Genomic DNA, 13,797 nt, shown 5'->3' on the forward strand with positions numbered 1-13,797 from the left:
AATTTCTATATTTGTCATTCATTTCCTTTGTTTCTTGGTGGACAGGATTGTTTTCAGGATTCTTAAGTCAGTCTTTATTTTGCCAATTAAAAGATCTGTCTGTGATATGTGCAGATTCCAGTATAAAGTTAGTGAGAATAATTCATTAAAATTAGCAGAGGAGCCTAAAATTGCAAAATCTCAGGTGTTTCAAGAGCTTTGTTACAGTATTTGTTACCAAATACTACCTGCCTTTGTTAAACGAATGAAATTGCTTATTCAGTTGACTTCTTCTAAAATCTGTGTTTCTAATAAGTGGGTCACTTTGGCATAAAGGAACAGCAGCTTCAGAATGCAATTAATGTTTAAAAGCTGGCTGTTGGTTAGATTTCATGTTTCCTATGTGGGCCTTGGGTTTTTACATTTTCTCCAAGTTCCTGTTTGAGACTTGGTACTAACAGAAAGAAGAAAGCTGGCAAGTCCTTTCTGGTTTGTATCATTGTGGCTTAACTTTTCCTTGGTTCCACAAAATATATAAGTGAATGTTTCTGAATAGGATTAATATAGTATGGGCATTTTTATTCTGGGAATAAAAATTCGTCCTTCAATAGTTCTCATCATCAGTGTGTGTCTGCTTTTTCTGCTTCCTCCAGTGGTCTTTCTAATAGAACAATTACTTGTAAGGCAAATGATTAGAAAAAAAAAAGACAGGTTGCAGGTGGCAAATTTTTTCAAGGTTAATAGCCCATTTGTAATGGATTATGGTGGCCTTAAGGAAATATAAGGATTCATAAATTCAAAAATACAGGGAATTTGCACTTCCTCTATTGGCCCCAAAATGCAACCACCACATAGGAACTGACAGAAAGTTGGTGATAATAAATAATACCCCTTGCTGGTGACAGCATCATGAGTATTCATCATAAGCAAATAGTGAGAATGAAGAAACATACAATTTAAATATGGTCTGGGACAACACAGTATGGGTTTACAGCAGTGTGATGTTCAAAAAAATATTTGGGTTTTGACATAACTACTAAATGTATGCTGTCTGCTTAGGTTTGCTTTTTGTGTTAACATAAAAGTTAAAAGGTCTGTCTAATGGAGTCTCCTCTTTCTAGGAGACTGTCTGTGGAAGTCAAGAGTTATAAGTTCAGTAGTTCATGATTTTAATTTTTAAACACTGGCCTCAAAGCAGAATAACTTCCTCATGATGGGGTTTGCTTTTGCATAATTTTTTGAAAGTTTGTCGCCACACAAATATTCAGAAAAAAATTTTGTTTCTTGGTATTTTATATCTAAAATCTAAATATATATTTATGTGATATATGTCAATCCTAATTTCTGTTTTCTTTTCATTCTGCAGTTTATTGTGGAGTGTCATGGGAATACACTTCTTCCCCAGTTTTTGGGCATGTACCGGCTTACTGTGGATGGAGTTGAAGTATATATGGTTGTTACAAGGAATGTGTTCAGCCATCGCTTATCTGTTTATAGAAAATATGATTTAAAGGTGAGAAATAACTGCTGATTAAATAACTGACAGAGTCGTTGAAAATCTTTACTATAAATGTTAGATTATGCTGATGCTTGAATATTGCTCAGAATTTTAATTAATTTAAAATTGTGTCATGCAAGAGCCAGCATACCTTATTTCATTCTACACCTAGGTTTAGCAAAACTAAAGGGTGGTTTTATAGACATTATAGAAATTTATCTGTTTTGTGCATTTTTAAGTGCAGCAATTTAGCCAGATATGTTTGCTAAATGTTGCTAGTGGTTAGAGGTACTTCACACTAGTACAATAATAATTCTGCTTCTTACAGGTTTTTATCAACATTATGGAAAGCCACAGTTGATTTTGCAGAGGGCATTTATAAAACAACTAAAGAGCATCATTTCAATAAATGCTGCTAACAAAATACACCACTATGGCAAAAGCTTAATAATTTATCTAATATTTAAAGAAAAAACCTCAAATGAAAAGGAGAAGAGTCTTCGAAAAACCAAAACATCTGCTTTTATCATAAGATCTGTTTTAGTTTTGTTTCAGAAGTTTTATCTATCAGTGTAATTTTTACAGTAGCTAGCATACAGGGCTTACAACAAATACCCAAAATGTAGTCTTAGTCTTTCTACCCAAGGGATGGTATTTTAATTTCCTCTGCAAAGTATCCCCTTAGAAACCTACTTCTTTCTAATATGTTTAATTTCTATGTGCTGAACCACTAAGTGCATCTGCAGGCTTGCTTTAAGATGTTCATTTATCATTCTGTATTAGGAGATTTGTAATGCTGTGTGATGGACCATCCTTTCCTACTGTCAAGTCTCCTTAGCATTGCTTAGATAGTTGACTGAACTTGATTTATAAGAACTGATTTCCAGATTGTCAACAATTTACTTTTGATATTCAGTAATATTGGCAGCAGGTGTTAGCAGAGAAAGTTTGTTTTTTTAATTTGAGAGAACTGTGACTTAGGGCATCATAATGTACAGATGCATTAAAAATGGCATGAAAGCACAACAGAAAGAAAAAATAATTATATACACTATGTTCTTAACATTGGTGTCAACAGCTCTTTATGTTATTTACCTCTGTGAATGCTTCTGTAGTCTGTTCAGTTTGTCCAGCTGGACAGCATTGCTTTAACTTCTCATGCAATTCAAATTTAACATCAATATCATACTCCTCAAAACAAACTCCTTCACTGAACAGATTTATAGTGACACTGAATTTATTATAAATTACTTTTTCTTGATATTCTTTGCTATGTCATCTGCAGTTGTAGATTCAGAGTCCTTTTTTGTACATGAATATTTTTGACACCAGCTTAGAACTCACTTTGTAGCAAGAGTCTTACCTCTGTAGATATAAGAAAAAAAGACCACAAATTAGCATAGGATTTCAAGGGGGTTTTGGCCATGGATGCATTTTGTTAACATTATTTCAATGTCATTTTTTTACCAAATGTCAAATTTGACATCCTCCCTAATTTTTACTATTGTGACTCTTTTTTCCTTTTCCTTCAGTTTGGTTTTCGCTTGATCTTTTTTCTGGCCTAATAATCTGTTGGAGCACGGAATACAATATAAAAGATTTCTCCTGAGTAAACTGAAATGTTAGGCTTTTACCAGGCTTTATTATCAATTAGGAATAATTCAATGAAGTCCTTGCTTCAGGGCCATACATAATCTGGCCCATATATCTTTTCTCTCCATCGCTTCTGAGTTTTCTAAGTTTCTTTCTATAAACAGAATAAAACATGCTATAAAAGGGTGTGGTTGGGGATCCTCACATTATTTAAGCTAGCAGGACTCCACTCCAGCACTTCTTTACACAATGCACACCCTTTAACAAACAGCAGAGTTAATTTACCCATCTTTCAATGCCCAGTTACCATATTTGTAGTTATTTCTTGCAGTGCTGTTACGTGATAAACACGTGCTGGGCATTTAAAAGTGTGGTCTTGCTCCAGGAAATTTTTAAGGAAACGTATGCAGTCTTCTTTTTTGTCAGCTCCAGGTTATTCAGAAAGCACCATATTGCTCACTAGTTTTAATCGAAAAACTGAATTTAAAAAGAAAATCCAAAATGTCTTTGGCAAGCACTGTAAGTCCTGTGAATCTACAGTTGGTCTCTTCTCTTTTTACTCCATGTTGCTGTGAGATGCTTTGTTCTTGTTTGTACTTTATGATCTTTTAAATACTTTTTGTGTTTATATTGTGTGACATCCTTTTCAAGTGTGTGTTACAAATGTTCAGACAGTTATACTGAATAGGCTAGTCCATACCCATACAGCTAAATTGGCACCAAAAAAAAAGATGAGAAGTCTGCCAAGCAAACTGAACTTCCAGCATGGTACACTCAAAATGAGGAAAAGCTCCAAGAATTAGGAGGACAATAGAAGTAGAGCATTTGAGGATTTAATCCATCTTTCTTCTCTCATGATGCATCTTCTTCATATGATTGCAGCAGTTCAGCAGTCCTGGACATTCTACCTACCATATCACCTTTCTTTAAATCATTTCTCAAGTTCAAAAGGATACAGTTCATCCTCTTTTTGACCTGTTATAACATTTTCAAATTAGTTTCTGACATATGCACATTTTTAGATCCATTTTTTCTGTTTCAGGGCTCTACTGTGGCTCGAGAAGCCAGTGACAAAGAAAAGGTATGGTGCATTTCTGTTTCTTTTTCAATTAATTAACCTTCTAGCCAGACTCAGAACAAACATAACTAGTGCTGTTCTGATCCTTCCCTTTTCTCCTGCCATATTCTTCCCTCTTGAGTTCTACCTTATCCCTCCCTTATCTGTCCTCTATTTCCTGCAGACCTTTGAATATTGGTTTGCAAAGCTGTTGTAGCTTCAGAGGTAAGTGAGCCAATCCTCTACCTCCTCCTTTTCCTTTTGTCTTCTCTTAGTTTCTTCAGGGCCTGCCCTGTGCTAGGAAAACATCAGAACTTTGTTCCCTTCTCTCCTTCTTCATCTTCTTTCTCTTCCTATTTAATATTGAGATTTATGAATACTCAAGTAATGGAAGTAATGGAATTATGTGATGGGACACCATTTCTAAACTGAGTGCAAGGATGAACCAAACCTTGAATTATAAGAACCCTTGGGTATGTAAAGCTCATACAAATGAGCAAGTGACTGACAGACTTAGATGTACATGTAGCTGTAATGAGAGACAGTCTCCCTCAAATTCTGGGCTGAAACTTTGCTCGAAACAGAAATAGATTGCTTTATTTTTCTTCACCTCCAACTTCAATTCTTTTGGAAAATTTAATGTTCTCAGTTTTTCTTTGTGGTTTTAGCAAAATAGCCAGATGGCATTTTAGGAGAGGTTTCTCTGGAGATTCTACAGATAATTGGAAGTGTAACATAGTCTCCATCATCTGAGACGTTTTAGATTTCAAAATTGGGCAAGCTCTAACAACCCATGGCCCTTGTTTTCCTAATTTGTTCAAGCACATTCCTCCTGAATTAGCATGAGCTCATTCATGAGTTCTCTTAAGAGACTTCATTTTCTGTTGCTCCCAAATTCCATTCAGATCATTTGTTTTTCTCCTAAGCAGTAGTTTTGCCATACCTGGCTCTCTGAGGCTTCTACAGTTCACACAGCTGCTCTAAAGGAGTAAGGGACGTGCAGTAGCTGTCAGTTCTCACTGCGTGAAAAACTCTGTGCAGGTTTTTTCACCTTTCCTAAGGCATGATGGAACACTTAAAATTCTTCTGAGCATTAGGCAGTACCACAGCCCCACCTGTGAGCTGCAGTTACCATTGCCAGCAATAGCTCTCTTCTGCTGTACCAGGCCTTCAAGATCATGTCTTGAATGCTCTCTTTTCTTTCTTTTGTCATCTGTTTTTGTTCTTGTTTAGTGGCAACTGTAGTGTTTTAAATGTGCAGAAAGTAACCCTTCAGTGTCTTAGAAACAATACCTCACATCACTGAAAACCTCTGCTGTACTATTAAAATAATCTGATAGAAAGGATGAGGACAAATTATTTGGATTGGACTGCTTCAGGTTGCAACATAAATGCTTGGACTAGTAACATAAAAATTTAAAAATATTATGTATGGTCACTATACAGGATCTGATACTATACAGATGTTTAGCAAAGTAGTTTTGAGCAATCTCTGGAATATGCCTCATAATAATAGATAGATTAATAATAGTACATGTATATTGTAGTTAATACACTGAGTGAGAAACAGTGCCTTAATTTTGCTCCTTTGTAAGTTCGTGGCAGAATTACTATTGAATTTGCTATAGGTAAAATGAAACAAATGTGTGTTGTTTTATATAACTGCATAAAACAATTATGCTGTAAATCTAATGTGAAATTGTAACTTCCATAAGGCAGATAACAAAAATTCTTATCAACTTCACATCTAGAACCTTTCCTTTGATTGTGAATGCTTCTCTGAAAATAATGTATAAAAGTCTCATCCCCCTAATTCTTATTGTGCTATTTTAATGATGTGATTTCTTGGGGATGGAGCTGCACAAAGGCTATGGATGTTGTAAGCACACAGTCTGAGGCTTTGGAAGCAGCTTTCTGTCACTCAGCATTCCCCTCAAAGCCAGTGCAATGCAGCAGGGAAGTGACAAGCTTGCATTCAGAAAAAAAGATTGCTAAGAAAGGAAATTATTGGGTAGCCTTCTACGTTCATAGAGGGAACATCATTTTACACTTTGAGACTCTTCTGGATTCAAACAAGGGAGAATTAGTATTTTGCTTATTTCATGGGTTTTGTTTAAGTTCTGGAGTCTGCTGGTTGATTTGAAAGGGCCAGGATACATTTTCTCTGTGCATTGGAGATGTTCAGAAGGTTTGTCGTCACTATGATCTGAATCTCCTGCAGCAGGCATGACAACAGATTTATTCACTTGGAGTACTCAAATCTAACACACAGCTTTTAGGTTTAGATAAAAAGGATGTTGTATATTTATATGAATAGACAAGGGAAGTTTGGTTCTGAAACTCTGAGCAGTGCCAAAGAGCTGCTGTCATGAGAGGTATCTCTGCACATGTGCCACTGATTCCAGGGCCTGAGGACTCTGTTGACCTGAATATGTAGATGATCCATTATTCCTGAGTGGCAAGTGGAGCCCTGTAGCATGGTTTTTTACTTCCATTTTTTCTTAAATAGATGTCAGTGTTTCAAACTTTTTCTTGTCATCTGTGAGAATCTCAAATCAATCTTAAGATTTGAAAACAACTAGAAAGGTTTGACTAGAAGGGAAGGAGGGAAGGTGTTTTAACAAATTCTCCAAAGAGATTTTGGTATCTCCTGTCATAGAACAAATTGCCTATAGGGATTAAACAAAACCAGACAATCTGGAAACCTGAGCTGGTGTAGTAAATTATTAGCTAATTTTTAGCCAGATGCAAGCTAAATAATCAATTTATTAATATTATCTTGAAATTACATTAATATTAATAAATTTCAATCAGTGGCAGTATAATTAGTTATTGTAACTGTATGGCTATTCACATGTGAGAGTAATAAAGGAAGCTTTTGGTACTAAAATGTATGGCTAAATTGTCTGGCAATGCCTGGTTTTTAAATGGGCTTTTAAGTAATTCATATCAAGTTTCAAATTACAACATTCAAGTAATCAAATGGTTTCCAGAATATTAAACATGATATATTTATTTCTCTTAAAGCTGCAAAAGACAGAAAACAGAAGAGCAAGTCTTTCAGTCACATTCTAATGCAGACTGTAAATTTTAGATAAATTACTTTGTAAAGGCAAATTTGGTGAAATTTATGTTCTTGAATCTTCTTCCTATCAAAGTAAAAGTTATTTACTCAATTAATAAAGAAGAGACATTATGCAAAAAGATTTAATGGATAAGAAATCAGAGAAAATAGTATAATTCTTCATTAGCTTAGTAATGTAAAAGAGATATTACTATTCAAACATGTTTTAAATCAGTTTTTTAGGATGAAAAGTTGCCTGATTGAGAGTGGTACTTTTCCATCCTGTTTGCAGTTTACCTCCTGTTTGACTGTCATCAGCTGTTTAATATCCTAACATATGGATGAGCAGTTCCAAAACTGTCATTTCAATGTTTTGTGATAATCAGTGCAGAAACAAGCATCAATCCCTTAAATTTCACCTTAACACACAATGCCTTTCATTTGTGTTACAAATTATACTTTTAATAATAAAGACATCACTTTCTTGGCAACATGTATCATAACACACATGTACAGATGCCTTGGATTTTAAAAGAACAGTATGTTTCAACAGTTGTCAAATTCTGACAGCTGCTCCTTTTGACTTTTTGGGCTTTACTACTCTTTTTAAAATTGTTATTATTTTAACAGTGGGCATTTTCTATTCATTCTTCGAACAATTTTGCCCTCTCAAGTGAAATGAGGATAATGCAGAACTCCCCAGGCAGTCTAGCTGCTCACAATTATGCCATACTTGCAGTACTAGATCAAATTAGCAGTAACAGCTGAGTCTACTTGTACTGATAAAAGAATCTAAGCTCTTGCTTCTGAGTGAGCAGTTCAGAACGAAATTGGAAGAAGAAAAATAAATCCTAACTGAACTGGTGCCCACCACATTTCATCTTTCTCAAGCAAGTTCAGAGATTATCATGTGTTTTTAAATCAATCTAAAACTGGTTGCATTGCCACCTCTGTAGTATGTGCTGTTTCATAAATCACCATTCATAAGTGCAGTAAAATTATAGTCAATACAATTAAATAAAGGATTTTCTATTCAAGTTTCTTTTGAGAAAAAGATTGCCATAGTTGACAGCTATGTTACATCTTAATTAAATTGTATGCAAAGTACATAGCTGGGAAAATTAGATTGGAAGTTATCACTGGATGTTAGCTTTGTGTTTAACTTTATATATTACAGCATATAGTAATTAACTGATTCCTGAGAGGAAAGTATAACCTAAGGAAAAAGGGCTTTAGTAGAGGAAGATAGGAACAAAATCATTCAGTCTTGACTCAGGTTTTTTTGCTTTTCATATCACTATGTAAAACATTCAAGGGAGATCATTCCAACATCTGACCTGTTTTTTCCCGTTGTTTTAGAATTACTAATTTCAGAACATTTTTGTACTTTAATTAGTGATTTCAGTCCACTTTATGTGCTGATCTCACACAAGAGACTTGTGAAGTGTCTGACACTTATCTGTGAAATAAATCTAAACATTGCAATGTACAGATATTATACTTTTCAAAACATCATACTCCAAAGATAGGGAGAGACATTCAGGGTTTTGATTTCAGCATTTAGCCTTATTGTGACACCAACCCCATTACAGTTTTTCAAAATAAATCACTAGTTTGCCCTTGTATGGTTTTGAGGGGTGGGAGTGTTTTGTTTCATTTTTGTTTAGAAGTCTGCTTTCCATATGTTAAAAGAATTTTAAAAATAACAGGGGAATTCCGTGTTGCATTTTATATGTTACATGTTCATTTTGCAGCAGGAAGACATTAATGCTAGGGATAATTCTGGATGCATTTCCTTGAGCATTGAAAAGACAGTTTCTATTTTGGTACATGCTTGAGTACTTAACCCTTCTACAGCATCCTGCACAATTCTTTTTTTTTTCTACAGAAAATGCTTGTTGTACTGGCTAAAGTCATTCCAGTGTTTACCCTCAAACACTATTTTGGGGTTACAGCTGTATTTCCACTGCCTTTTACAGACTTGTAAGTTGAACTGCAGACCCTTCATGTGGGAGCCCCTGTCTAGGGCAAGGCAATTTGTACAACAAAAGTTTGGATCCAGCTCACAGAACTACTGGAGGCAAGAAACTGCATAATTCTAAAGGAAGTAATTCTTCCCTCTTGTAGATCTAGTGACTCCAGAGTTTTGATTCAATTCAAAATCACCTGTTCCAAATTATTACAAACTATATTTAGTAGTATAGCCTTTTTTTCCCAAACACTGCCTTCCATATCTGCTGGTGAGCCCAGTACTTTAAAAAATGAAGGTGTATGTGGGTCATTTGCTGTTAAAAAAGCCCAGGGTGTGGAGCTTCACTCTTGGCAGATGTTTTATGTAATTTTCAAAAGTTATAAGTTGTAAGCCAAATTTTTCCGTGATTACTGCATGAATAATGTGACTTGTGGCTAGTTCCAGAGAAAAAAATAGGGCTGCTATGCAACATTTCTCCTAAAATCTAAACCTTGTCTTTGTTAGATAAGAAATTGCTGCCAAATCATGAGGACAATTAGTCTTTTTTCCTTTTTCAATCACTTATTTGGAAACTTACTTGACCCACAGCTATTTTATCAAGCTGCTTCCAAAATTGCCAGCATTAATGTTAGCTGTGACCATTATTTTTGTTATCATGAGGTATGCAAAATCCCTTTGGGGGAAACAAAACTGCTAATATTTATTTCAGCTCATTAGGATAGGATGTTGAATTGAGATGTCCTAAGAAATAAACAAAAACTGTTACCATGTTCATAGAAATAAAACTTCACCTGATTCTTTCAAGGGGTTTTTTTGAACTCAAAACAGTATCAGCTCTTACACTATACTTTTATTTTGAATGAGGCTTTGCACATTCTGTCATCTTAGTTACTAAGAAATCTTTATTGATTTTTCAGCCTTTCAAAGGCAGTGAAATCTTCTAGCCATTAAAATTCTCTGTGACCATGGCAAACTTTGGAATGCAAACCTGAAGTGTGCTGATAACATGCTTTTTTAATAGATATTTTATATTTGTAAAATCTGTTGTGCCTTTCTTGCATTTTTAAGTAGGAGATTAAAAACAGTGGAGGTGGTTCAGAAAGAAAATCTATTATTAATTTAGTGGAAGTAGTTAGATGCTCATCTCCTGTGCAGCTCTTAAAATATTTAGTTCTTTAATGACAGTAATATGTTCATTATAGTGAATTACATTCTAGGAGAATCATTTTCCAACAAGGATTTTGCTTCATTGGAAATATTTGAGACATCATAAAAAATTAACCGTATCAATTATTTCATTAAAGCAAAACCTCAATTTTTTTTTCATTCAGATAATGCTCTAAACTGCCACAATGTGATTCTATTTGTGTTTATTTCAGCATGTAAGAAATTACATAGTGGGATTTTCAGCATGAATGAATGTGTTATTAATTCAGCATAACTACAAGAGCCCCTCCTAGTTGAATATTTCATAGGCTTTGGTTCTTAAATTCACAAATCAATTTTAAGACAAATTTCATTTTAAGTGCTACTAGAAACACTTCTACCAGTGTCTGTCATTAGTAATATGTGGGACTGCACCAGTATCCTGGGACTTTTCACCTTCAAATAAATAGGGAGAATAATATTGCCTAGTACACCAGAAAAAAGGGGTTTGTCTAGTAGCACCTAGAAAGAGGGAAGAGAATAGGCTGGGAGGCATCATGCAGATCATGTAGTGAGGGCAACCACTGACACAGGGCTTTTTAGTTTCATTTGCTTAGATGGGATCCACTGCTTTTGCTTTGTCCTTCTTCTTCACTTGCTTCAGAACTGCCTTTTAACTTGCATGGTTCTACACTTGCCAAGTCTTTATAACTATGGGTACTTGGGTGAATAAAGATTACCTCAGATAAATATTGTCAGAGGGATGATCGTGGTCTGGGGGAGCCTGCATCCAAGGCAGTGAAGTCTGGCTTTTTGGGAGTGCTGACTCACTGCCCAGAATGTCCTTGGGAGTGCCCCTTGGGTCTTGTGGTGGCAGGCAAGAACTGCAGCAGATCAGCTTTGCTTGCTCACTTCTATTAAAAATAGGTTAGAGACAAGGTTAAAGTGAAGTAAGGCACTTGCACAACTGGCTTACCAGCCCTAGCATCTTCCAGAGAAGACGCTGCTTGTAATTGGAGTTTATTTTTGCCACCTCAGGACTGTCCTCAGTGGCGAGGCAGCTTCCCCTGGCAGCCCCGCGGTGTGGCTGTGCTGTGCTCTGCGGGCAGCCTGCGGCACAGCCTGGAGGCAAACAAGCATCTCAGCGTCTTAACCACAGCACATCCTCCCTCTGTGCTCTCCCTCCAGCTTTAAACAGCACTAGCAGGGGGGGGTTCTGTGTTAATGGGTTTGTTTCACTTTAACCTTGCCTAATTTAATCAATAACTTGGATATACTAGGTGGAAAAATAATCTGGGGGATTTTTTTAAGTGATTTTGGGCTAAAAATAAAGGAAGCTTAGCTTCCTGCATTCTTTTCATTATTGCTTCATCTTAAATTATTTCATCCAAATCTCCTCTCCATTCTTAAGCATCCCACGCACTGGATTCCATCCTCCAGTGTTGGCAACATCCCTGGATCCACAGTCCTGCCTCTGTGCAATTAGCCCTGTCCATGGGACACTCTGCTCAATTGAGTATGGTAATCTCTACAGCTGTTAGCCTGGAATGCTTATCTGATGTTACCCCTGCTCCTTTTTGTCCTAAACCTCTTACTGAGTAGGCCAGAAAGAACATCAGTGTGCACTGTGCAGTCATATTGTGGTAAACAATTCATTGTGAGCTTCAGAAAGTGTCCAGCACTGTTTTTGAGTAAAGCAGGAGAGCACTGCTGAATGACTCTGGGACAGATGAATGGTTCTAGCTCCATCTCAGCAGCTTAGGTATTTGCTTTGTTGGGTTTTTTTTAAATATAAATAGAGGATCACTATTAGAGGGTATTTTAATGTATCAGAATGTTCTAAATGCAAGGCAATAATAATTCAGTTCAGCCAGACTAGGACCTTTTTTTTTTTTCAAACTTCATAGATATCAGGATGCTACAAATTTAATAATGAATTTGTAACTATTACAATGTTACTAATTTCTCAAGTGGTTTTGAGCAGCTATTGGAAGAAAAGGATCACTTTTCTAAAGAAAAGTAGCATTGTGCGATCTCAAGCAATTCACAAATTCCAGGTCAAAAAAATTAATTTGAACAGCTGGGGAACTGAGTATTTTGGCCTCCTCAGTGCACGCAGCACAACAGCAAAAAAAACTTTTAGCCATTGTGAAGATCTATAAGGACCTCCCAGAGTCTGCTGTGGTGCTTACATTTTAATGCTGTGCTTTCCAAGATATACCTGTTGGGAGTAGAGGAAAGAAGCTCTCAGGTTCTTTTCCTTGCTGTGTCATAGGAAGAAAATAAACTTCATGAAAAATACCATCTCCAGTAAGATTATAAGCAATGTCTGACTAGTTAAACTTAAGGAGGACATTCCTGCAGGCTGTTAGCTGCCTTTTATTCCTAGGAGAAGGACTTTCAGATTAAGGGGAAATTGTTTTATTCAGGGTACTCACTAGTTCTTGACCATTGACAGTTCACAGGAATTGCAGCACTGGTTGTTCTGTAACATTTTCCTTGTAAAGGAAACCTGTTCTTCCATACTATTGGTTAAAGGTGGGGCAGGGAGAAAGGCTGTTCATTGCTCTTAATGGGCCAATTTTTTAAAAGCTCTGATTGCAGGAGTTAGTATTACTTCTAGCTTGCTTGACCAAATGTCCTGAAGGAACTGCTCTTTTGTTTGTCAGTTTGCTGGGGCTTTCTGAGTAAACTTCCAGTCACTGTCCATTAAAAACAGCCTGTTTGAGGTGTTGCAAATCACTTCATGAGGGAGTTGAAGATTAAGGTAATCAAGTTGCTCCAACATCAGGATTATTAATTACATGTTGAAGAGGCAGTGGTCTTCTCTGGCATTTGCTGCTTTTAAGCAGAATTTCGTAATTCAATATTCATTTGATGCTTTCCAATGATTATTTGGTATTAGGCACTTGTGAATATCCACAGTGGTTGTGCAAAATGCAATCCTGTCTGACTTCCTCTGTAAGACCTGATGCAGGCCCTTTGTTGTGAGGGATTGTTTTAACTTCACTTACTGCCAGTTGCTTTGACAAATGACATCTTGGAAGAAGCTGGATGCAAATCAGTGTTTGGTGTAAATGCGGTATTGAGTGGAGCTTTTGTCCTGGCTGCATTTGCTGCCCAGGTAACACATTCCTTCCAGGCCATTCCAGGAGGGGTAAGGTGAGCAAAGAGCTCTGTGGGTGCAGTTATGGAGAGCTGTGTGCCATGGAGGCACCTCGGGGCCAGCAGCTTCACCACACTCCTCTTTACAATCGTACTCTTACAAGAATTTTGGTTTGTTTCAGGCCAAAGAGCTGCCGACGTTCAAAGACAATGATTTTATTAATGATGGCCAAAAGATTCATATTGATGAGAATAACAAAAAGATGTTCCTTGAGAAACTCAAAAAGGATGTTGAGGTAAGAATGTGCCTGTTCAGTTACATGTAATTAAAATGTGTGGCAATTATGGATATCCCAGGAAATCATACCTGTAATTCATTAATA

General features: G+C 36.3%; 1 protein-coding gene across 3 annotated transcripts in view; it reads left to right on the forward strand.

Moving 5' to 3' along the window:
- The window catches only part of PIP4K2A (phosphatidylinositol-5-phosphate 4-kinase type 2 alpha), a 108,425-nt gene that overhangs the window by 85,793 nt on the left and 8,835 nt on the right, over positions 1-13,797 (forward strand). For 2 of the 3 annotated variants that reach the window (XM_064704126.1, XM_064704128.1), the window contains 3 exons: positions 1,346-1,492; positions 4,113-4,151; positions 13,597-13,710. In XM_064704126.1, the coding sequence (XP_064560196.1) occupies positions 1,346-1,492; positions 4,113-4,151; positions 13,597-13,710 (300 nt within the window). The remainder of the gene's footprint in view (positions 1-1,345; positions 1,493-4,112; positions 4,152-13,596; positions 13,711-13,797) is intronic. The other variant, XM_064704127.1, reaches the window with a different exon arrangement.

The sequence above is a fragment of the Zonotrichia leucophrys genome, chromosome 2 (assembly GCF_028769735.1).
Source record: "Zonotrichia leucophrys gambelii isolate GWCS_2022_RI chromosome 2, RI_Zleu_2.0, whole genome shotgun sequence".
NCBI lineage: Eukaryota > Metazoa > Chordata > Aves > Passeriformes > Passerellidae > Zonotrichia > Zonotrichia leucophrys.